This window comes from Manis javanica, chromosome 16, assembly GCF_040802235.1.
Source record: "Manis javanica isolate MJ-LG chromosome 16, MJ_LKY, whole genome shotgun sequence".
Classification (NCBI taxonomy): Eukaryota; Metazoa; Chordata; class Mammalia; order Pholidota; family Manidae; genus Manis; species Manis javanica.
The window spans coordinates 41799498-41825668 of record NC_133171.1 but is presented as its reverse complement, the minus strand read 5'-3'; the positions used below and the strand labels follow the sequence as shown (position 1 = coordinate 41825668).

Here is a 26171-nt window from a genome sequence, read left to right as displayed (position 1 = left end):
CATGTAATAATGATTCAGGTTCAGGAAGGAGAACTTGTACTTCTTACACTACTCTCTTCTGGCTCTGAAAGTGGTACTAAAATTGTGGGACCGAATTGAGTCTCTATTTTATAGGTAATGATTGGAATTCTCATGGTTTTTGGAATAGTCCTACATAACAGCTAGGAATGTTGGAGAAGCAATGTCTGCATTATGACAGACATTAGACTAGACAATCTGGGGCCCCTTTCTAACTCCAAAGCTTATGATATATTGAACATTATTATTTGATTATGATTACACTGGATGGAAAATTTTCTTCTCTATTATAGTTGTAAGGGTTGTAGTATTACATTACCTGTTTTCATTCAAATAACAGCAGTGATGTATGAAAACTTTTCTTCTTTATTTCATCGTTAGGAATGATTATTTTTGTTCATATGTGCTGGTGTTTAAAAGCCCACTTTTTGAAGTCAGGCATTCTGGGTTCAAACCTGGTCTCCATAACCAAATAACTTATTGTGGGCAGGTTACTTACATGATTCCTAATCTATAAAAGGACTGAGTGATAGTGCCTGCTTGATGCAGATTGAGGATTAAGTTACAATGTATGAAAAGTGTATAGCTAAGGGATTGGTAACAGTAAATTTTCAAATGCTGTTTTAGAGGTTCTAAAATTACATCGCAGTACTGTATTATGGGTATCAGAGAATGTGTATTATCACTAAGATAAGGAGTTTAAAAAAAATTAGAAGTTGGGAGCTATAGTTTACATAGCATTTGAGAACTTTATCTTCATTGTGGTTTTCATTTATGTTCTTAACCTGTCTAAAAGTGCCATTAGGGAAAGCTGAATGACTGAAAGTGGAAATGTGTTTTACAGTATTACCTTATTTCTAACTTTGAAAAGTTGATGCCATCCTTTTCTATTCTAGCCCTTAATCATGCAGTCAGTAGGATCCAAAATTCAGAGTGTGGAGACAACAAAAACAGACACTGAAGGTAAAATTAAAGGTAGGGTTTTGAATAAAATTTTCATACTGGGAATGAAGCATGTTCAAATATATTATTGCATTTGTTGGAAACATTTGTTGTACTCTACTATTTGATCAGAGTATTAAAGCTAAGAAGATGAAAGCAGCTCAAGTGAAGGATTTTAGTATGCTTAGTTTACTGATGTATCCTGCAGTTAGAACTGTGCCTAGAAGCTTACAGTTGGCATTTAGTAACTGTTTAAATTAATGAGTAATGAAACTGTTACTTAATTTAACATGTAGTATTGGCCAAAATTACTAAATACTTTTTTGGTAGTTTCTAGTGTACATTTCTTTACACAGAATAGAGGCTAATAAGTATTTGTTGAAAGTTAATTTATACAAGTTACATTATTTATATTCTTTCTTTTAGCTAAGGAATATTGTAGAACATTATTTGCCTATGAAGGTACTAATGAAGATGAACTTACTTTTAGAGAGGGAGAGATAATCCACTTAATCAGTAAGGTAAGATATTTCTCAGTTTTTCAGTGAATCATTAATTTATAGAAATATTTTTCAGCATTCTTATAATTCCTCTAGAATACATAAGCTCTCGAAGAGTTGGCACTTTGTTTTGTTTCTGTATCCTAAGAACCTAGACATAGTAAGTGCTAAGAAAGTTCTTTTTATTTTGAGCAAACTTATTGTCTGTCTTTATTATAATTGATATATTTATCATGTTGTGTTTTTTTCTCTAACCCCAGTCCACCATAGGTTTCTGTTTTCACTTCCTATTCCTCATTCCATTTTTATCCTATATAGTTCTGTTGCCTGTATTATGAAAAGGAAAAGAAGAAAAAATGGGAAAAGTGTCCATCAGTATGTAAATGGTTATGAAACTTCATATTGTGGAAAATAATGCAGCTTTTTAAAAAAATGAGGTAGTTTTATAGGTTTGAATGAAAGCAGAAGAAAAAGGGAATCCAGTATTATTGGGGTGTGGGCAGACTCCTATAACTTGTAATAGAAAGATTAATTAATTTTGTTTTTGATATAACCATATAGATTAATTACTGAAATTTCTCCCATTGTTTTAAATTGACTTTGTTATCATGGTTTAGTGTATGCAGTTTTTAATAATCTTGTTGTTTGGACTGATAATACCTAATTTCTTACAGAAGGTTTAGTATTTGGGAGGAATTGTAGAAAATCCTATTAATTTCCAAAGCAAATGAATAATGTTACTAATTTTTAGTATATAAAGTATTAAGAGTGTTAAGTAAGATGTAGTTTGTCTGTTTCCATCCTCCTCTCCCACTTCCTTTTTTCTTTCTCTGAGAAAATTTTATCCTTAAACTGAATTATAGGATTATTTAAATAATTTTTAAAAATTAAACCTAATTTTATATATGTTGCTACAATATGTGGTATGTAACATTTTCTTTGAGGAGCAGCTCATCTGTTCAGATCTTTTTTTCTTGTAAACATAATGGAATTCAGTATTTTACTGTTTTGTTGCAAAGTTTTTCCTTATTGAAAGATAACTCCTATTACCTTAATTATTTTTCATTTTGTTTTTTAGGATACTGGAGAAGCTGGTTGGTGGAAGGGTGAACTTAATGGTAAAGAAGGAGTATTTCCAGATAATTTTGCTGTTCAGATAAATGAACTGGATAAGGACTTTCCAGTAAGCTTTTATTTTTCATTGATAATAACAGTTTAAAGAAAATCTTTTGCCAATATTTCTTTAAAAATAGGTTTTTTGCATTGTTACCAAATAATTTTTCGAGAGGGCTTCCATTTTATGTATTCAGGTAGAAGTTATTTGAGTTATTATAAAACAAAACAATATTTTAGTTCTGTGCTTTATTCCTAGTTTTCTTTCCCTACTGACTACATAATTTCTACATATTCACAGAGAACAAAGTGAAGCCTAGTTATTTACCAGTGATATTTTGCTTTTCTACAACTTGATTCCTTTTTACTCCCATGGAGGGATGAAATATCAATTAGAATATTTATTTTTATTGACTTATAACTGACATACAATACCCTGTTAGTCTCAGGCGTACATAAATAGTGACTTGATATTTTTATACGTTATAAAATGATCCTCACAGTAAGTCTAGTTACTATCTGTCACAATACAAAGTTCTTACAACAATACTGTATTCCTTAAGCTGTACATTATGTCCCCTTGACTTATTTTGTACATGGAAGTTTACACCTCTTACTCCCCTTAACCTATTTTATCTGCTCACCAATCCCTCCCCACTCTGATAAGCAGTTTGTTCTCTGTAGCTATGAGTCTGTTTCTAGTTTGTTTGTTTGTTTTTTTTAGATCTACATGTAAGTAAAATTGCATGGTATTTGTCTTTCTCTGTATGACTTTTTTTACTTAGCATAATACCCTTTAGGTCCACCTGTGTTGTCACAAATAATAAGATATCAAGTTCTTTTTTGGAGTTGAGTAATACCGTGTGTGTGTGTGTGTGTGTACATCTTTACCCATTCGTCTATCAATGTGTGTGTGTGTGTGTGTGTGTACATCTTTACCCATTCGTCTATCAATGGCCACTTAGGTTGCTTCCATATCTTGGCTATTGTAAATAATGCTGTAGTGAACATACAGGTGCATATATCCCTTTAGATTGATGTTTTCATTTTCTTCCGATTGATATCCAGAAGTGTGATTGCTAGATCATGTTGTGGTTCTGTTTTTAATTGTTTTGAGGAACCTTCCCTACTGTTTTCCATAGTGGCTGAACCAATTTATATTCCCTCTATGTACACTATATAGGTTCCCTTTTCTCCAAAGCCTTGCCCACACTTGTAATTTTTGTCTTTTAGATAATAGCCATCTGACAGGTGTAAGGTGATATTTCATTGTGGCTTTGATTTGCATTTCCCTGATGAATTGTTATATTGAGCATCTTTTCATGTGCTATTGACCATCTGTATGCTTTTGGAGAAATATCTGCTCAGGTCCTCTGGCCATGTTTTAATTGAGTTATTTGTTTTTCTAATAAGTTGTGCAAGTTCTTTATGTATTTATAGATATATAAAGTATTTATATATTTAACCTATTAACCCCCATTCGGATGTATGATTTGCATATATCTATTCCCATTTCATAGTTTGCCTTTTTGTTTTGTTGATGTTTCTTCCATTATGCTAAAACTTTTTAGTTTGATGTAAACCCATGCACTTATTGTAGTTTTTGTTGCCCTTGCTTGAGCAGAGAGTTCCGAAAAAATATTAAGATTAGTGTCCAAGAGCTTACTTCCTGTATTTTCTTTAGAGTTTTGTGGTTTCAGGTCTTATATTCAAGTCTTTAATCCAGTTGTGAGTTTATTTGTGTGTATTGTGTAAGAGAGTGGTCCAGTTTAATTCTTTGTATGTAGCTGTCCAAACTTTTCTCAGTAAAGACAGTCTCTTTATCACAGAGACTGTCTTTCCCCATTGTATATTCCTGCCTCTTGTCATGGATTAATTGACTATATATGCATGTTTTTTTCTGTGCTCTCTATTCTGTTGTATTGATCTGTGTCTCTCTTCATGCCCATACTATATTGTTTTGATTACTCTAGCTTTTAGTATAGTTTGAAATCAAGGAGCACGACACCTCCAGCTTTGTTCTTCTCTCAAGATTGCCTTGCCTTTTGGGGTCTTCTGTGGTTCCATAGAAATTTTAGGATTATTCTAGTACTGTGAAAAGTGTCATCGGAATTTTGATGTGATTGCATGAAATATGTAGATTGCTTTGGATAGTAGTATGAACATTTTAATAATATTAGCCCATCTAGTCCATGAGCATAGAATATCTTTTATTTGTATTTTCAGTTTCTTTCATCAATCTCCAATAGTTTTCAGAGTACAGGTCTTTCACCTCTTTGCTTAAATTTATTTTTACATATTTTGTTCTTTTTGATGCAATTATAAATGGGAATGTTTCCTTAATTTCTCTTTCTGATATCCCATTATTAGTGTATGCAAATACAACTGATTTCCACATGTTAATTTTGTATCCTATGACTTTACTGAATTCATTTATTACAAGTTTTTTGGTGAAGTCTTTAGGGTTTTCTTTTTTACTATCATGCCATCTTCATATAGTAACAGTTTTACCTCTTTCTTTCTAATTTGGATGCCTGTTACTTCTTTTTCTTGCCTAATTGCCTTGGTGAAGAGTTCCAATACTATGTTGAATAAAAGTGGTGAGAGTTAGCATCCTTATCTTGTTCATGATCTTAGAGGAAAAACTTTTAGTTTTTCACTGTTTATTTCAATGTTAGCTGTGGGTTTGTCCTATGTGGCCTTTATTATGTTTAAGTACACTCCTTCTATACTCATTTTGTTGAGAGATTTTAGCATAAGTGAACATTGAATTTCTTCAAATGCATTTTCTGCATCTATTGAGTTGATATTTTTTCTTGTTTTGACAATGTAGTGAATCATATTGATTGATTTGTGCATGTTGAACCATCCTTGAATCCCTGGAATAAATGTCACTTGATCATGGTATATGATCCTTTTGTTCTCTTGTTAATTTGGTTTGCTGATATTTTGTTGAAGATTTTTGCACCTATTTTCATCAGGAATATTGGCCTATAGTTTTCTTTTTTGTGGTGTCTTTGTCTGGTTTTGGTATCGGTATCAGGGTAATGCTGGCCTTATAAAATGAGTTTGAAGCATTCCTCCCTGTTTAGTATTTTGGAATACTTGAGAAGGATAGTATTAACTCTTCTTCAAATGTTTGGTAGAATTCACCATGAAGCCACCTGGTCCTGGAGTTACCTTGCAGGGGAGTTTTTAATGTTATTAATATTTGTTGCTCATTATCAGTCTATTCAGATTTTCTATTTGTGATTCAGTCTTAGAAGGTTGTATGTTTCTAGTAATTACCCATTTTTTCTATGTTTTCCAATTTGTTGACATATAATTGTTCATAAAAAATCTTATGATGTTTTGTATTTCTGTGATGTTATTTCTGACTTTTATTTCCTATTTTATTGATGTGGTCCCTCTCTTCCTCTTGATGAGTCTGGTAGAAGTTTATCAATTTTGTTTATCTTTTCAAGTAACAGCTTTTAGTTTCATTGATTTTTTTCCCCTATTCTTTTTAAAATCTTTGTTTTATTTATTTCTCTCTGATTTTTATTATTTTCTTACACTCACTTCGGGATTTCTTTGTTGTTTTTGGAGTTCCTTTAGGCATGAAGTTAGATTTTTTAATTCTGGATCTTTGTTGTTTCTTATTATCTGTGCAAGCAGGTCTGCTTTGCTTTGAACTTGTTAGAAGGGCTGTTGCTGTTTGAATTCATTTTTTCAAGGTATTTCTTTAATCCCTTCTTTGATTCCTTTGTTGACCCATTGTTATTTAATAACATTTAGTTTTTACTTGTTCACGTTTTTTTTCAGTTTCTTGTAATTTATTTCTAGTTTGATGCTGTGTGATGAGAGAAGATGCATGATATGATTTCAGCCTTCTTGAATTTATTGAAATTTGTTTTGTGGCTTAAAATTGTGATCTGTCCTGGAGAATGTTTCATGTACCCATGAAAAGAAAGTATTCTGTCATGTTTGGATGAAATATTCATAATGTATATATTTAGTTCATTTAGTCTATTGTGTCACTTAAGGCCAGTGTTTCCATAATTGATTCTCTGTCTGGATGATCTATCCATTCATGTAAATGGGGGGTATTAAAGTCCCCTACTGTTAACTGTATTGCTGTTTTCTCCCTTTATTTCTGTTGATATTTACTTTACATATTTAAGTACTCCTATTTTGAATGCATAAATACTTATGAATGTTGATATCCTCTAACTATGAATGTTGATATCTAACGAATGTTGATATCGTTGTTTAATGTCTTCATTGTCTTTTGTTACAGTTTTTGTTTTGAAGTTCATTTTGTCCGATATGAGTATTGCTACATCAGCTTTCTTTTCACTTCCATTTATGTGAAGAATATTTTTCCATCCCTTTCACTTTCAGTGTGTGTCTTTAGATCTGAAGGGAGTCCTTTATTGACAGCATGTATATGGGTCTTATATTTTTTTATCCATTCAGCCACCCCATGTCTTTTGATTTAGCATTTAGTCCATTTATGTTTTATGTAATAAGTATGTATGTATTCTCATTTTGTCAGTTTTCTTATTTTTGTAATTCTTCCCTGCTCCTTTCTTCTTTTGGTCTATTCCCTTGAAGTGTAATTGTTTTCTTTAGTTTTATGTCTTTGTTACTTTACCTTGTGAGCTTTTGGTTTGTGGTACTATGAGGTTCATGTATGTTGACCTATAGGTATAAAACAGCCTATTTTAGGCTGATTGGTGCCTAAGTTTGAACATCCTATAAGCAGTACATTTTTATTCAAAACTCTGCCACCTCCATATTTTATGTTTTTGATGTTGCATTTTACATCTTTTTATTTTGTGTATTCCTTAACTACTCATTGTATACCTCATTTTACTGTTTTTACCTTTTAATGTTCATACTATTTAAGTGGCTGGTTTACAGCTTTTACTATATGTTTACCTTTACCAGTATGATTTTTTTTCTTTCTTATATTAACACCTTTTCTTTTCCACTTAAAGAAGATCCTTTAACATTTCTTGTAAGATCTGTTTAGTGGTGATGAACTCCTTTAGCTTTTATTTGTCTGGGAAACTATATTTCTCCTTCAGTTCTGAATGATAATCTTGTCTGGTAGAATGTTCTTGGTTGTAAATTTTTCTGATTCAGTATTTTAAATACATCCTGTCACTCTCTGTTTGCTTGTAGTTTCTGCAGAAAATCAGCTCATAGTCTAATGGGATTTCCCTTGGAGATAACTTTCTCTTCTCACTGCTTTTAAGATTCTTTGTCTTTGATCTTTGGCATTTCAATTATTATATGTCTTGGTGTGGATCTCCTTGGTTTCATCTTGTTTGGGGCTCTCCTGGACCTGGATTTTTGTTTCCTTTTTCAGGTTTGGGAACTTTTCAGACATTATTTCTTCTAATTTTCTGCCCCTTTCTTTCTCTTTTCCCCTCCTGGGATCCCTGTAATGCGAATGTTAGTTGCTTATTGTTGACTTCAGAGATCCTTAAACTATTCTCATTTTTTAAACTTGTTTATTCTTCTTCTTGTTCTGATTGGTGATTTACCACTCTATCTTCCAGATCACTGCTCTGTTCTTCTGTATTATCTGATTTGCTTTTGAGTCCCTTTATTGTATTTTTCAGTTCAGTTAATGCATTTTTTTTTTAGTTCTGTAATTTGTTTGGTACTTCCTGGTATTTATTGTAACTGTTGAACTTCTGTATTCCTCCATTCTTACCTGAAGTTCAGTGAACATCTTTGTGACCATTACTTTGAACTGTTCATCAGGTAAAATTACTTTTCTCTGCTTCAGTCAGGTGTTTTTCTGGGGCTTTATCTTGTTCTTTTGTTTGTAAAGTATTCCTATATCCTCATTTTGTTTAACTTTCTGTGCTTTCTATAAATTAGGCAGAACAACTACCTCTCCTGTGCTTAATGGAGTGTCCTTGTGTAGTAATCTCCCCTGTATAGACTGCATGTGCCTTGTTGCTTTGGCTGGCTCTCTGGACCTAAAATAGGCATGTGCTCTGGGAATCAGGGGTCCTCTGTGCTGGGGCTGCCCTGATAACACAGCTGGAATTAAGAGTGGCTACAAGTTGCCCTGGCCAGAAGGCTGGAGATAGGGTGGGCATGGACTTGTAGGGTCTCAGAGTATGCTGTGCTGGGGCCACCTTGTTGGGATTGCTGGAGCTGGGTTGGGCACAAGCAGGGTGCCCCATGGGAGTGTGGCTGGAACTGTTTTGGCGAGGTGCCTAGGGCTACTGGGGCAATTCTGGCAGGCTGGCTGTGTGCCTGGACTCTGCTTTTGTCTCCACTCTCAAGGTGGAAGGGGAACATAACAATGGTGCTTGCTGGTGTCTCTGACTCTGGAGAGAATTTCAGCAGTTACCCCACCACTTGGCGGATCCTCTAGGGCTAGTAGGTGAATTTCCTTCATTTATAGCTTAGTTGTCTTTTAAATTGCTGTGTTTTGCTCTGCCTCAGGGTGCACAAGTCTGCACTTGGTCCCTCTAGTGATAATTGTTCCCTACTGCAGGTCGCCAAGTCAGTGGTGGAATTCCCATTGTTGTTATGTTTGTCTCCTTCCCTTCTCTATGTGGCCCCTCTGTTATTTGCTCTGCCGAAGCTGTTCGTTCGCCCTCAGTTCTTCAGTAGGAATTCTATATTTAGATGTAAACGTAGTGTGTGTGTAACAGTAGGTAAGCTCAGTATCTTTCTATGTAGCCATTTTGGATTACTGCCTCCTTGTTACTTCTCCAATTTTGTGTTTAAAACAGGGAAAGAGAGTTAGACAGACAGCAGACTTATCATGACAGGCTGCCATATTTTATTTAAGCCAGTGCCAGGAATCTGTCCCTTTACGGTCTTTCATTTAGTTAGGGAAATTACTATAGGTTGCTCTCCAGAAGCTTACGCTTCAGAGTCCCTTCCTTTGCTAGATTTCATTCAGTATTTGATTCAACCCTCAGTATGCTTTATTTTTATACTTTCCTTAATGAACACATTATTTTGTTGGCTTTTATTAGGTGTTTACACAGCACTGAATATCAATTGTTTTTAATTTGGGAAAACCAAATTCACATACTTAGAAGTGTGTTTCATGTTCTTTAGGGCATTAAATTAAGTCTTCAAAATGAGTGAATGAATGCTTATAAATCTAAGAAAATTTGAATAAATGGAGGAAAAAAAGAGTTTTGCCTTTAATCTTCTCTTTGAGAGTTCTGAAGAATCGAGTATGTAAGCTAGATAATTTATTAACTACTTTTTTTTTTTTAACGAAGTTTCTTTCTGTCCTTTTCCTTGCTACCCCTCCTTCCCTACAAAACCCACCTGGTAAAGAGGGGTAAAATAATGTATAGAGACCTTGAACCTAGGGGAGACAAGACAGAACATTTTTGCTCCTCATTAAGATGTTTTAGGTTTAAACAACTCACAATAAATTTTGCAATATTTCAGTTTTGATCAGAAAGGTATTTTTTCTGACAGAATAAATTTCTCAGTGACCTTTTTGGAAATTTTTAGGATCTTAATCATTTTATAATTTTTGACAGGGATGAGAATGAAGATAGATGTTCATAAAATTTAGATTATTAATTATCACAATTTCTTTTAAGTATAAGTATTTAATATGTAAGTAAGTGTTCAACTATTTTCACCATTACTATTTTAATAGAAACCAAAGAAACCACCACCTCCTGCTAAGGGTCCAGGTATGTAAGAAACACATTGTTCAGTTTGCTGTTTTCATATTTTTGAATTCTAAAATGGTGAAATTGGGTCTTATATAAACCTTATTTTTATTAGCGAAAACATTGTGGTATGTACAGATTTTTAGAAACTTATAAAAATTGAATGTTCACATGCACTGATATAGGCAGTATTTTTTTAATGTTTAAACTGTATAAAATAACAATCTTAAATAATTTAAATACTCTATATGTCATTGTGAGTTAAAAAAATGTACTTAATGTTTAAATCTGTTTAGAAAACATAATATATTGATGTGACCAATTAGTTACTGTGCCTTTTCAGATGAAATCTGTTTGTTAATGTTTCAGGCAAATACAAATTATGTATTCTTCCTTCAGAGAGTGTGCTAAGGGTTAAGCAAACTAGAACAGTTTATTTTTAGTTTTTTAAACAGTTGAATATTACGGTGTACCTAAAAGAGTTTTCCAGAGTTAACATTTTACAATCCAGCTCTTTGTTTATTTGTTTAAGTTCCAGCCCCAATTTCTGATTTTTGTAAGTGCAGTACAATATTTTTTTTTCTTGAGGGATTTGCTTTTTTTTTTTTTCTTACAATAATGCAACTCCTTTCCTCCTCCGTGGTTTATATTTGCTGATCTACTCCCAGGGTAATGAGAGCAAAAGTCAGAAGTAATTTTTATAGAATTTAATGCTGGAGGCTTTTAGCTACTAGCCGTATGGGATTTTTAAATAATTAAAATTAATAAAATAAAAAGTTTAGTTCCACAGTCATAGTAGCCAACATTTCAAATCTCAGTAATACCTTAACTAGACAAAGAAGAAACTGAGACTGCACAGCTATTACTTACTTATGAGAATATTGACAGGTACAGAATCAGATATTGGGTTTACTAATTCTGGTACATTGTTCTTTCTGCTAAACCATATTTTCATCTTACGTTGTATTTAAACTGTCTTCTTTTTTATCTGTATAATTGTCTTTGTTCTCTAAAACTATTTTTTTTTTTTTGAAGTGTTAACTTTTTTTTCCCCTCAGCTCCAAAGCCTGAGCCAATAGCTTCAGAGAAGAAATATTTACCTATGAAGCCTGAAGAAAAAGGTAAGGCTAATTCTTCCATTTTGGGAAGACTTAATTCTTCATTTCATTGTCATTGTAAATTAAAAAAACCTCTCCACACTGAATTGTTTTTACTGATTTTTAACAGGTGTTCATTATTTATTTCACAGTACTTGGCGTTTTCTGGGAGGAAATAGTTTGTCAAATTGATAGAAAATTATGATTTTACTCAAACTGATACCAGTTTATGTTCATTAATTTAAACCGTACTTCAGTAAGAATCTAATATTTAATCATAGTTATTTCAAAGTATGTATAGGAAAATGAAGCATTAAAAAGTTTAATTTTTATTTTTATAGTGTCTCAGTTGAAATACATTAAAAATTTCTTTGATATAATTGTGAGTTCCTACTTAAAACATAGAAGTGATTTATTGTGTATTTTTCTGCATATATTGGTCATTTAAACTTGGAAAGTGACTCCCAAGTATTATATGTATTTTGTTGAAAATATTATTCTGTTTTGTTATTGTTAGTTTGGAGAAAAATACCTCCTCCTCTTGTTTCAGAAAGATCTGCAGTAGTTCTATCTAGTGGATTAGGTTATGTAATGGTTTTGTTGCTACTGGCAGTATTGTTTCTACTGCCTGTCCTTGTCTCTTGCCTAAAGTGTTCCTGCACTCTCTTAACTGATTTTCCTCACTTCATATTTTGTATTGTTGCCAGTTTCATTTTTCTGATTAGAGTAATTTTTAGATTCACAGCAAAATTGAGCAGAAGTACTGACTTCCCTTATATTCCTTGCTGCCACACATGTGCAGCCTCCACTACATAAACATCCTGCACCAGAGTGGTGTATCTGGTTACCATTATTGCACCTCCATTGATGCATCATTATCACCCAAAGCCCATGGTCTACATTTAGGGTTCACTTCTGGTGTACATCTTATTAGTTTGAACAGATGTGTAATTTGACAGTTGTAAAATTATCACGCAGAATAGTCTTATTGCCCTAAAAATCCTTTGTGCTTTGTCTTTCATCCCTCTGCTCCCCACAACCCTTGGAAACCACTGACCTTTTTATTGTTTCTGTAGTTTTGCCTTTTTTCAGAAGGTTGTATTTTTTAGAATCATACAGTAATTAGCTTTTGTGTATTGACTTTTTTCACTTTGTAATATGCGCTTAAGGTTTGTCATTGTCTTTTCATGGTTAATAATTCATTTCTTTTTAGTGCTGATTAATATTTCATTTTCTGGATATACCACCTGTTTATCCATTTGCCTACTGAAGAACTTGCTTCAAAAAAATATGTTGCTTCTAAACTATGGCTTTTATGAATAAAGCTGCTGTGAACATCCTCTTGCAGGTTTTTGTGTAGACAAAAGTTTTCAGTTTACCTGGGTAAATACCAAGGGATGTGATTGCTGGTTCATATGGTATGAGTACGGTTAGTTTTATAAAAAGCCACCAAACTGTCTTCCAAAGTGTCTGTACCATTTTTCACTCCCATGAAAAATGAATGAAAGTTACTGTTGTTTCACATCCTGGACAACATTTGGTGTCAGGAACATTTTGGTGGCATCTTCAACCCTTTTCATTCCCTAAATGTAGTAACCACTCTCTCCTCCTTGAATATATCATACACCTTCATAGCTTTCTTTTTCTCATGATTTCTGCTTAGCATGGAAAATTTTTGTATTATTTTATTTCATTTTTTTACATTTGAGAATTTATGATGCAAATACAGTTTATACTTAAAAGTATTTCTTAATCTCACATTAGTCCTTTGTGATATAGCTATTCTTAGGTCTTATTCGAGTCAGTTTATTTTGGTACTTGATTTTAATATCTGTCCTATATGAAGAACTCATCTAGAAATATATGTAGAGCCAAATGTAAGAAGTAGTTGCTGGCTTCATTATCTACATTATGATACTCCTTTTATAGACCCCTTCATCCAGTAGGTAGGTGTTTTGTTAAAAATTCAGATAGTGACTTCGCATAGTCCCTGGAACTAGTCAGTAGATCTTATAAATAAAATAGAAGGTGATGTATTTTTGTTTCATTTACCTGCGTAGAATCTTGGCCATGATGAAATAGCAGGGGCTGAATTTGCCCTCTTAAGTAAGACTACTAGAATATGTGCAAAGTAAATGAAACAATGGTTTTAGACATTGGGCAGCAGGTGGCATAAGACTGTTGTTATTGAGAGAAGTTATCAATGAAGCTGGTGAGGCAAGCCCTAAAAATACACCAGCTTATTGTCTAGAAGCAGTTTATAGGCAGCAGAAAGAAGAAAGACAAACAGCCCAGTTTTTATAAAGTTGAAGAAATAGGAGGAATTTAGAGAAGCCAAGGCAGCTATACTTTATGAGGCAGAAAGCACACAGAGCAGAGCACTGGAGGTTCCTGTAGGGCTTACGCTGAGATACTGGCTGAATACTGAAATACACACACATGAAAGGAAACTTCCATATCTGGAGAAATAATGGCTGGAAAGCATTTTGGTGAAGCAATTTCTATAAGTCAACAGATTTATTTCATGTTCCCCAAAACCACAGTAGAAAAAGACCTTATATGATATTGGATAGAGTCCATAAAATGGTATTTATCACCTTAGACTAAAGGCTTCTCTGCACTCCCTTGGAAGCAGATTGAACTAATTTCAGAACAAAATTCAATGTAATTTAAAAGGATATAAAAAGCCTAGTACCTAAGATTATAAAACTTTACAGTGTCCATTATCTGATAAAGACTTACCAAAGGCATGGAAAAAAAAGCAGGAAAATAACCAGAAAACCCAGCCAATTTAAACAAAACCAGAAATGATGAGATGTTAGAAATAGCAGCAAGGACGTTATAAGTGTCCAAACATCCATTATAAATCTATCCCATGTGTTTAAGAAAGCAGAAGACACAAACATGCAGAGAGAAATGGAAATACGAGAAAGACCCAAATTGAACTTCTGTGCATGAGGAATATGATAGGTAAAATGAAAGATGCTGGATGGAATTATAGCAGATTATAAATTGTAAACTACCAAAGAAAATACTAGTGAAGTGGAAGACATAGCAATAGAAACTATCTAAAATATATAGGAAAAAATATACAGAGAGCATCAGTGATCTGAATGACAATATCAGATGGTTTTACTGATGTGTAATTGAAGTCCCTGAAATGATGGAGGATGGGCCAGAAAAAATACTTGTAGGAAATAATGGTTGACAAAATTTCAGATTTGGTGAAAACTATAAGCCCATAGATCCAAGAAGCTCAGTGAACTCCATGCAGAAGAAACATAAAGGTAACCACCTTAGGGCACACTATAATAAATTCTGTGAAAAGCAATGATAAAGAGAAAATCATAAAGTCTGAAGAAAATAACTAAAGGCTTCCCTGAGTTCTCCACCTAGCGAAAAATACCTTACAGAAGTGGAAGCAAAATAAAAACTTCCAGACACAATCTGAGAGAACTCATTGCCACAGACTTGTGTGTACTACACAGAAATTGTTAGAAGACATTCATTTTGACAGAGAGAAAATGATGCTATATTGTCAGTTAGATGTACACAAAGTAATGAAGAATGCTGGAAATGGTAAATATGTGAATACATGTAAAAGGAAGTTTTTTGTTACTTTCAAGTCTTACCAATAACACCAAAAGTCTTCAATGGAAACACTTTAAAACTATATTGTAAAGTGTTGGTTTCAAATTCTGTATGCAATTATAAGAATTTTTAAATAAGTGAAACAAGACAGATGTATAATGAAGGAAATAATTTAAAAAATTTCCACAATGTCCTCATTAACCTGACATGGTTTTAATAGATCTGGTGCAAGGAATAGGAAAAATGTCAGTTTTTTGTCTGGTTACCTTTGGACACATGCACTGGAATGTGTATAGCCAGTGCCAATATGAATATTAAATATCAGCATAGATTATTTATTTTTAAATAAAAACTAATATAAATCAGAGTTCTACTCTTGTTTTACAGTCAACACAGAGAGCTTTTTCAAACTGGCTAGGCCAGTTTGAAGAGCCTTAAGCCTTTTAACAGGAAATACAATATATAAGTTCATGACTTTTCTCTTTCAATCTCTGTTCCACAGAAGATACCCTTTGAGTAGCTGTGCTGTGTTGGGGGAGGGGAAAAAAGATCTACTAGAAAACACGAAACTGACCACCCTGCTACCCTTGGCATTAAGTGACTCGCTGTGATTTTATAGGCTCCTCTCCAAATCTTAAGAATGGAGTTTAAATCTTTTCTCCTGTCTGACACAAGCCACCATGTGGATTTTATCAAATATGCTTAGCACTTTCCTGCCCCAAATTTTCTCAGAGGTACCTCAAGAAAGTAGTATCAGCACTTTGGAGCACAAGTTTTTCTCTTGCTTTTTGGGAAGGCTTTCTTGAATACACCTTTCAGAAGCCCATTTCATTCTTGGTGCCCTATTGTATTCTTGGTATTAAATATGTATGATTGGAAAGGAGCAACTGGTATTTATTTCAGAGTGCCAGTCAGAGAGGCATATATAAATATGTAGGAGAAAATGTAACAAAAGCTCTATTAGGCTTGAAAAATCCCTTAAGTGGTAACCTTATTTACGTGTCCTCCCTCACAGCCCCAGTCACATCCATAGAAAGGGCATAGCAGTCTGCTGAAGCCTGGTTCCACACATCTACGAGGAGACAGCTGAATCTGTGCTCACTTCTGTTTGAGGAGTATTTCTTTAGAGTTTCTACAACTACAGTTGTAGAAGTCAGGGTCTACCTTCTTATTTGTCAGTTGATTGATAAGTACAACATACCCAGATAATAAACTCCTACAAGCAGGAACTAACGCACCAATACATTAATAATGGCAATCTGGTTTCCAAATTAGAATGGGAAGGGACAGTTAAGCTGGTGGATACTCCTTCACAAAGTTTTCTTTTCTTTGCATCTTGGCGAGATTTTACCTTTGCATTAAAGGGAACAGCAAGTTACTGTTGCTGGGAAGATGTATTCTGTGCTAGGAATTCACTATTGATGCATGAGACTGCAGATACTGAGGATCTAGTTGGCTGGTTTCTGGGACTTCAGTTTCCCAGTAAACTGAATTGTGAATCTTATCTCCTTGAAAAAGGTGTGAGGTGCTACTCATTGTGTAAGACTTTATCTCTTACAGAAGGTTTTGTGGTCGCAGCTCTTCAGTAGCATCATTAACTTATTCACTCATTGGCTGAACTAAAAATGAATAAGGACTATCAGATCTTGAATCTTTGTTGTCTTACTCTCAAATTTTTGGGCAGTAAAGGCTCACAGCTTCAACCACCGTGTGTATGGTGCAGTCTCCCAGTCAGTGTTTGCTTGGATTTATTCACATCCATTGCTTTCTTTGTACTCCCATTTGTTGCAATTTATACTTTCTGATATGTATATATAATTTCCTTTATGAAGGACTTAATGGTGGAAAAGATATTTTGCCTTACATTGAATTCTAAGTTGGCAGAATAGTAGGTCTTAGTACATAATTCAGCATACTGCCTGACATGGAAGTCTTGATACTTTATGCCTTTACTTAGGAGCATTCTCTTTCTGTGAGCCAAGGAAAGGAATGTTAAATTGATGAAGAGTAAAAACTTTATGAAAATTGAAGTGTAATAAAAAGGTGTGGATTTTCCAATTTATATGGTTGACATGTATTCTTAAGCATTCTTCATATTGCAGAGTGATTTGAAGATTAGTATTCAAACTACGTCTTTAAATTGTTATGTTCTCTGGAACCTTGGTAAACTATTAGCATGGGATTAAAATCAAGATCTGTGTGTTTCAGACCCATTTAGAGTCACTTAATACTGGAAGTACTGAACGCAAATGCCTTTTCATCTGTAATATAGTCTGTAGTACATAGACACTTGAGTTGAAAGCTGTAGCAGTACTCTATTGTGTTTTATATTTAGTGTGCTTACCTAAAAGGAAATAATACTTATACCTAATGTTCTGCAAAGAACATTTTGATATGTGTAATATGTCACTCCAGTTTGAACCTAAAAATAATCCTGAGCTCTTAAGAAGTAGCAAGCAATATTCTTTATTCTGCTTACTAACATGAAACAGACTTGTAACAACATGTTAAACATGCAATAACATAAAATTAATCCATATGTTTGTATGAGGCATCTGGCTGCTTCTGGTTAGTAGGAAGATTTTTTTTTAATGTTTTCTTTTTCATTTTTTAAGTGATACTTTGGCAAATGCTAGTTGAATAGCTAATATGCGTAATAATTGGGGGTCGTAATTATGCAGAGACTTAGAAAATGAGTAACTGTATTGTCTGGAAAAGTGAAGATGATTCCGCAGACCACAGAGTGAGAATATGAAAAGAATGAGAGAGATCATAGTTTAATTAGGAAATGGCCAATAGGTACCAGGAGGAGTTGTGAGAAACTAAGCTAGGCAGGTATACTTATACAGTTGTTCTCAATCCTGGCAATATATTCTAATTACCTGGATGTCTTTAAAAAATTATGTAGATGCTTAGGATCCTCTCCAGTATTTTTTTTTCCTTTTCCCAGTTTAATTAATTAATTTTGTTGTCATTAATCTACAATTACATGAAGAATATTATGTTTACTAGGGTCCCCCCTTCACCAAATCCCCCCCACAAACCCCATTACAGTACTGTCCATCAGCGTAGTAAGATGCTGTACAATCACTACTTGTCTTCTCTGTGTTGCAAAGCCCTCCCCGTGCCCTCCCCCCCACATTATACATGCTAATAGTAATGTCCCCTTTCTTTTTCCCCACCCTGATCCCTTCCTTCCCTCCCTTTCTCCCCAGTCCCTTTCCCTTTGGTAACTTGTCCATTCTTAGGTTCTATGATTCTGCTGCTGTTTTGTCCCTTCAGTCTTTCTTTGTTCTTATAGTCTTTGGGTTTGAGGTGAGTTTCTTGTAGGCAGCATAGAGATGGGTCTTGCTTTTTTATCCATTCTCTTATTCTGTGTCTTTTGATTGGTGCATTCAGTCCATTTGCATTTAGGGTGATTATTGAAAGATATGTACTTATTGCCATTGCAGGCTTTAGATTCGTGGTTGCCAAATGTTCAAGGTTAGCTTCTTTAGTATCTTAGTGTCTAACTTAACTCACTTACTGAGCTATTTTAAACACTGTCTGATCATTCTTTATTTTTCTCCCTTCTTATTCCTCCTCCTCTGTTCTTTATATGTTGGTTGTTTTATTCTGTGTTCTTTTGTGCTTCCTTTAACTGCTTTTGTGGGTAGTTGATTTTATTTTTTGCATTTAGTTAGTATTTGGTTGGTCTGCTCTCTTTGCTGTGATTTTATTTTCTCTGGTGACATCTATTTAGTCTTAGGAGTGCTCCCATCTAGAGCAGTCCCTCTAAAATACCCTGTAGAGGTGGTTTGTGGGAGGCAAAGTCCCTCAGTTTTTGCTTGTCTGGGAATTGTTTAATCCCTCCTTCATATTTAAATGATAGACGTGCTGGATACAGTATTCTTGGTTCAAGGCCCTTCTGTTTCATTGCATTAAATATATCATGCCATTCTCTTCTGGCCTGTAAGGTTTCTGTTGAGAAGTCTGATGCTAGCCTGATGGGTTTTCCTTTGTAGGTGACCTTTTTCCTCTCTCTAGCTGCCTTTAAAACTCTGTCCTTGTCCTTGATCTTTGCCATTTTAATTATTATGTGTCTTGGTGTTGTCCTCCTTGGGTCCTTTCTGTTGGGAATTCTGTATACTTCCATGGTCTGATCGATTATTTCGTCCCCCAGTTTGGGGAAGTTTTCAGCAATTATTTCTTTAAATACTCTTTCTATTCTTTTTTTTTCTCTTCTTCTGGTACCCCTATAATGCAGATATTGTTCCTTTTGGATTGGTCACACAATTCTCTTAATATTGTTTCATTCCTGGAGATCCTTTTATCTCTCTCTGCATCAGCTTCTATGTGTTCCTGTTCTCCAGTTTCTATTCCATCAATGGCCTCTTGCATCTTATCCATTCTGTTTATAAATCCTTCCAGAGATTGTTTCATTTCTGTAATCTCCCTCCGGACGTCTGTAGTCTCCCTCTGGACTTCATCCCTTAGCTCTTGCATATTTCTCTGCAGCTCCATCAGAATGGTTATGAGCTTTATTTTTAATTCTTTTTCTGGAAGACTGGTTAGGTCTATCTCCTTCTCAGGGTTTGCCTCTGTGATCTTGGTCTGTATCAATTTCTTCTGCCTTTTCATGGCGATAAATATATTTGTGGGGAGCTGGCACGTGTGTTGGGTAAGAGAAAGTCCGTTCTTGCCAGTTTGTGGCCTTCCTCTCCTGGGAGAACAGCGACCTCTAGCGGCTTATGCTGGGCAGCTGTGTGCAGACGGGGCTTCTGATCTTGCCTGGCCGCTATGGAGTTTATTTAGCTCTGCAGTTGCTGTGGGCGTGACCTGCCTCAGGCTGCTTCTCCAATATGGCGGAGCCGCTTAGGAGGGGGAATGGGTGGGAGGCTGTTTATCGCGGTGAGGGGCCTCCACGCTGCGTTGCAGGGGTTTGGGCACCCAGAGTTCCCCGGAATTTGCAGCTGCTGGGCTAAGTATCCAGGGCGCTTCCGTCCAGCTGTGGGGTCCCTGTCCCTTTAAGACTTTTAAAAAGCACTTGCTTTTCTTTGTCCTGGGTGCGCCGGCTGCGGGGACCCGCTCACAGGTCTTGCTGCCCTGTTTCCCTAGTTTCCAGCACCCCATGCACGCACTGTGTGTCTGCACTCTGGTGCAGATGGCTGGGGCTGGGTGTTCAGCAGTCCTGGGCTCCCTCACCCTCCCTGCTCTGACTCCTCTCCTCCCACCGGGAGCTGGGGTGAGGGGCGCTTGGGTCCTGCCAGGCTGCGGCCTGTATCTGACCCCCTTCTCAAGGCGCTGGGTTTTCTTGGGTGTGGATGTGGTCTGGCTGTTGTCCTGTGTCTTCTGGTCTCTCTTTTAGGATTAGTTGTATTTGTTGTATTTTCAAAAATATATATGGTTTTGGGAGGAGATTTCCGCTGTTCTACTCATGCCGCCATCTTGGTTCTCTTTTTTCCTCTCTAGTATTTTTAAAGCTCTTCCCATGATTCTAATTTGAAGACAGTCGAGAACTACTTGTGTGGTTCATGAAAGACCTCATAGAACACCAGGTTTTTTTCCTCCCAGTTACATGGCCTAGTACACTTTCCCTGAAATCCATTTTTTTCTTGCACTCCTTTCATAAACATCATGGCTAATTCCTTCTCTTTTTATCAAGTTCCAACTTAAAATATTGAGCTTAATGTCACCTCAATAACATTAGTCTTTATTACTCTATCTAAAGGTATATACTTTTCATATTGTATGTCACATATTAGGTAGGATATTTATTTTGTGTATAATGTCTTTTTTCCTACACTTGACTCAATTCTGTGAGGACAGAGGTTTAGGGTGTGTGTGTATGTGTTTGTATCTGAATCTTACTTGACATTAGTTCTCTAGTTGATTGCACAGTAGTTATATAATGCATAGAGGATCCCAATACAATATTGCATAATTTGAGTGCTTATAAACACCGATATAACAGCTTGAAATATGTTTTTCTGAAACTTTGTTTTAGTGTTACTTGGATAGATGTGGTAGTGGTACGGTTAAAAGGAAACAAATAATTTAAGGGCAAAGGACAAAAATCCTTACTCAAACTGATTTAAACAATAGGAAGACAGCCTCACATAATTGGAACGCCAGCAGTAGTAGTCGTATGACACCCAACTCAGTAATTTCTTTATGGGTCTGGATTATCTCTCTCCATTCTGTCATCCTTAGTGTCTATTTTATATTTAGATTGGTTCCCTGTGTGGTCACAAGAATGCTAACAGTGACAATCAGGGCAACATGATTTCTTGTGCCTTTGATAGGCAAGAGAAGAGAACATTTCTACAACCATGGAATGTCAGTCCTTTTTTCTCGGACCAACTCTTGGCACATGTTCCCTTCTAGGTCAGTAAGTCTTGTAAAAAGAATGCTGTGCACTTACTGGCTTGGTATAATCATAGAAGGTAGGATGGATTTGAGTGAATTAACTACATTATTTGCTAAAGATGTTGAGATATATTTATGCTCTACCATAAAGAAGGTGGTTTAGGTTTTACATCAACACATTTTATTGACTAATTGGATCCCAAGGGTTGTGAGAATGGGGAAATAAGATAGGAAATGTGAAATAACAACTGTTTCTGGGGGAAAATATGCTTGACTTCAGCTTTTGACATGAAATTTGATTTGAATATATGAAATATGGGATGAGCCTTTGCTGAGAGTTTATATTAAGCATTTAATTGGAAGGTGCCTTCCTGAAAGTTAGCTGTTAAATTTATGAGTATGGATAAGGTTGTCCAAAAGATGCTTAGTGTGAGAATGGAAAGAGAGCTTAGTCCTAGAATATGTATATTTAAGAAATTATTAGGTGAACTGGATTCTTGAAAAAAAAAATAATAGGGAGTAGAAATAGAGATTAGCAGAGAATGATCTGAGAGTATATCATAAAAGCCAAGACAGTGGAAGCAGAAGTTTCTTCTGGCAATGACAAATGAGGACCAAATCTCCTGCTGAGAACAACTAGAAGGGTTGGGTTGTGTGAAATATATACATAGTAGAGCTAGCTCTCAAAAGCACTGAAACCCAACTGCTGGTTGTCTCAATCCTTGATTAGAAGAGAGTCATCTGAGACTGCCCCTTAGCCTAGCTGCCTGAAGCAAAAGTAAATTTTGTTCCTCGAAGAAAATAGTACCATCTAGAGCTTTAAATTATCTTTCTTTCCACCTGAATGTCTTATGTCCTGTACTCATTCAGAAATAACTGGACATACTTGGAGATCTGACACATGACTAGAAACCAACAATAGCAAATAGAACCTGGTCTACAGATACTGGAGATAGCAGACACATGTAAAGTATCTGTGCTTAATATAAGTTCAAAATAATGAAAGATGTGATTAATTTGGGCAAACAAGAAGCCATATAAATGAAGCATAAGTCGCTGTAAGCATAAATGAATTTGTGTAAATATAAATATACATGATATGTATATGGTTTATGAATATATACACATACATGTATGTATGCATAATTTTAAATGAGAAATTTCTGAATTGAAGCTTAGGGGGGATGAGAAGATAGCAAATATAGAAAAAGACATTAAGAGATATACAGAATAAGGTCTAATGCATTTAAGTGAAGACCAAGATGGGGAGTAGAAAGTAAAAATCCACAGAATCAAGAAGTACTATGGAACCTGGACTGGATATGATCAAAAAGACTACCCCATACATTCATTGTAGTCACACTGCTATAAAAAAATGCACACATACACAAATAATGTCCCCCTTTTCCTGTTTCACACTTTTCCATCCTGACATTAGCTTTAAGAAACAGAGAACCTAAATAGTTCTGATTGTTAATAATGTATTAAATATTTTTAAATAATCAGATGAAAAATCAGTGCTGGAACAAAAACCTTTTAAGCCAGCTGCTCCACAAGTCCCACCCAAGAAGCCTACTCCACCCACCAAAGCCAATAATTTATTGAGATCTCCCGGAACAGTGTACCCAAAGCGACCTGAAAAGCCAGTTCCTCCACCACCTCCTGTAGCCAAGTAAGTTTTACCTAATTTTAAGTTAGTTTATTGATTTACTTGCGTTTGACATAAATGCCTCAACTTCTCCCTAAATCTTAAAATAATTTTTAAAATATTTGTTTCCCGTATTTTTTCTATAGACTATAAATTTTCTGTTAAATGTTATTAAGCTGTTTTTATATTTCAGATTTTATTGTGATTAGTCTTTGGGTAGAGGTTTCCTTAATTCTTATGGAAATAATTTTATAGAACAAAAAGAAAAATCAGTATTATGCTGAAATATCTTTAGTGTTAATAAATCACAGTATTAAAAAATGGTCATGTTTCATATAAGTGATTTTTGCATATGTTTGATTTTTGTCATTTTAGGATTAATGGGGAAGTTTCTACTATTTCATCAAAATTTGAAACTGAATCACTATCAAAACCAAAGCTAGATTCTGAACAGTTACCACTTAGACCAAAATCAGTAGACCTAGATTCACTGACAATTAGGAGCACCAAAGAGACAGGTAAGTTAACATGTGGAAAGGTGGTACTTTTAAAAAAACTTGCCAGTATAGTTTTCAGAAACTATTTAAAATAAGCAATTTATATATACAATGTGGATAGATAAGGTGGAAAGTGAAATTTGTTTAAAATCTGTAAAGCCAAAATAAAACCAAAAGAAGATAAGTGGGCAAAACATTTATGATCTACATAAGCTTTCTTACTGGTTAGTGGGCTGTGATGGAAATTAAAAGATCATCCGTTTATCATTCTGTCTACCTGTAACAGAATAACCATACCATCTAACTTTTTAGTTTAAAAAAATTAAAGAAGTGACATACAGACTTTCAATGCCAGTACTAGATTATACTGAAGAAGACTATTTTTATCTCTCCACATAATCTCAAGGTACTTTTATGTCCAGTTCAGAAAAATAGGCTTTTTATAACTTTCTAGTCAGCAGGTTTTGCTTCTTTAGCTAATAACTATTATTCCTTAAGTTTTAGGACTGATTTTTCAGTCCATTAATTATCTTTATTTCTATTCTGGTCTTTTATATCTCTTAGTTATAAAATGTAAAACTTGAAACAAGTCTTGATAAAGGTTTCACTATTAAAAGCATTGCACAGTCATTACTTGTAGTAAATTATTGCATGGTACTTCACACTTGTATTTGGATTTTATGCATTTTCAAAACACCTCATATTGTTCTTATTTTATCTTATTATAGTAACTAAGAGGCTGATACTATTTTTCCCTCTTCATATCTAAAAGTAAGATACAGACAAATCAAATCTTCAAGATCACATAAATCAGAAGATAACTTTTTAAAGCCCCTTTGTATAAAGTGCTCTATAATATTATATTTAAAAACTTGCAATGTCTTAACATATTTTTTTAGTTTCAGTGTTAAGATTTCATGTTTACATTTAAACCTGAAGGCCAGTTATACTAAGGTCTTTTTGTCACTATATTGTAAAATGTGCTGCTTACCTACATTTCAAAAAATTTTAGGTCATTTTTTTTTTTTTTTTTCTTAGAGCTCTCTTTTCCATTTGCCAATACAAAAGCTCTGATCTCAGCATGACCTCCTTTAGTTTTTAAATTTGAATGTTTTATAGATCCTTAAATATATTTGGATCCTACATACTCTAGATGAAGCCACATAGTCATTAATAATTTCTAGAATTGAGTTTTTGATTGTATATAGAATCATTCACTAAAATGTATTCAGTATGTTTCACCATTATCTGGTGAAAACTTTTCTTACTGAAAAAATAAAAACAAAAACATCTTTTTAATATTTTTAAAAAATCTCTGTTTTTTTACTGAGGTTAGTGATAATTCCATCAGTTCTTACAATTTTTTATTTAAAATAAAGCTAGAAATGTGTTTTCAAAGTAATAGTTGGAGAAAAAAGACTAAGTGTACTTTTAAATTTAGAAATCAAAAATTCACTGGTGTTAGCTCTTGAATTTCTATGATTTTCTGTGATCTTTGTCAGAAAAGTCTTAAATTTTAATGAGTCTCTTAGCTAAAAGAATAATATTGAAAGCCTCTGTTTTTTCTGTTACTTTCTTCAACATTTCTGTATCATTCTTCAACATTTGCTTTACTTAGTTGTCTCAAGGTTGTGGAAATCCTAAAAAAAAATTTAAGTAAATGAAGTTTTCTCTTTCTTCAGAACTTTTTCCATATATAATGACCAGCAAGCTTTGTTTCCTTTGTTACATTACTAGTAGAAATAACACATTGCAATAATGTCAGACTGTTGGCAGTTGAAAAGTTCTATTTTTTACTTTGCTTCATTCTCAAATCTTGTCTTATATCCTGACCTTTATTTACTTTCTTTAAAAAATAGAGGCTTTGTGGAATGAAGTTTGAAAATTTCTAATTTCTGGTAAATTTTTTCTTCAAATGAATGGGGAAGTAATTTAGAGATGCTGAGACTTAGGTAAGGTCAAAAAAATAACAGCTGACTTCCAACCTGCTGTCCTTTATTCCTTCTACTATCAGGCTGCCTTTGGTTTATTATACTTACACCCTGTAAAGTTCAGAAAATATGTAGGCACATACTGTGTGCTAACCATCATAGGCACTTTCAGCAAAATGTAACAGTTTACTGGTTGAGAGTGTTGCCTTGGTGTTGATGGCTGCCGACTGATGAGGGCATGGCTGCTGAAGGTTGGGGTGGTTGTGCCAATTTCTTAAAATGAGACAGCAGTGAAGTTTACTGCTCAAAGTCATCCATTGAATCAACTTTTTCCAAAGTCTTGTGAGTGATGATATTTTGACTTGCCATGAATCACAAATGTTCTCACTGGGATAGAGAATGGTGAATCCTTTCCAGAAGGTTTTTAGTTTACTTTTGCCTGTATCCATCAGAAGAATCACTTCCTATGGCAGCAGCTAAAGCCTTATGAAATTTGTTTCCTTAGATAATAAGACTTGAAAGTAAAAATTACTCTTTGATGCGTTGGCTACAGAATGGATGTTAGCAGGCATGAAAAAAACATCTCATTGTACATCTCGTGGGTGGCTGGGTGCATTGTCCGTGAGCAGTAATATTTTGAAAGGACTTTTTTTACTGAGCAATAGGTCTCAACAGTAGGCTTAAAATATTCAGTAAATTATGAACCATGTTATAAACAGATGTGCTGTCATCCAGGCTTTATTCCATTTGTAGAGCACAGGATCTAAAGGGCCCAAGGATTTTCAGAATGGTAAACTATCATTGGCTTCAACTAAAAGTTACCAGCTG

General features: G+C 34.5%; 1 protein-coding gene across 5 annotated transcripts in view; it reads left to right on the top strand.

Moving 5' to 3' along the window:
• The window catches only part of CD2AP (CD2 associated protein), a 162378-nt gene that overhangs the window by 118161 nt on the left and 18046 nt on the right, over positions 1-26171 (top strand). For 4 of the 5 annotated variants that reach the window (XM_073224609.1, XM_073224612.1, XM_073224611.1 and 1 more), the window contains exons 7-13: positions 915-993; positions 1387-1481; positions 2539-2643; positions 10216-10252; positions 11290-11352; positions 22774-22939; positions 23291-23433. In XM_073224609.1, coding sequence (XP_073080710.1) covers positions 915-993; positions 1387-1481; positions 2539-2643; positions 10216-10252; positions 11290-11352; positions 22774-22939; positions 23291-23433 — 688 coding nt within the window. The remainder of the gene's footprint in view (positions 1-914; positions 994-1386; positions 1482-2538; positions 2644-10215; positions 10253-11289; positions 11353-22773; positions 22940-23290; positions 23434-26171) is intronic. The other variant, XM_073224610.1, reaches the window with a different exon arrangement.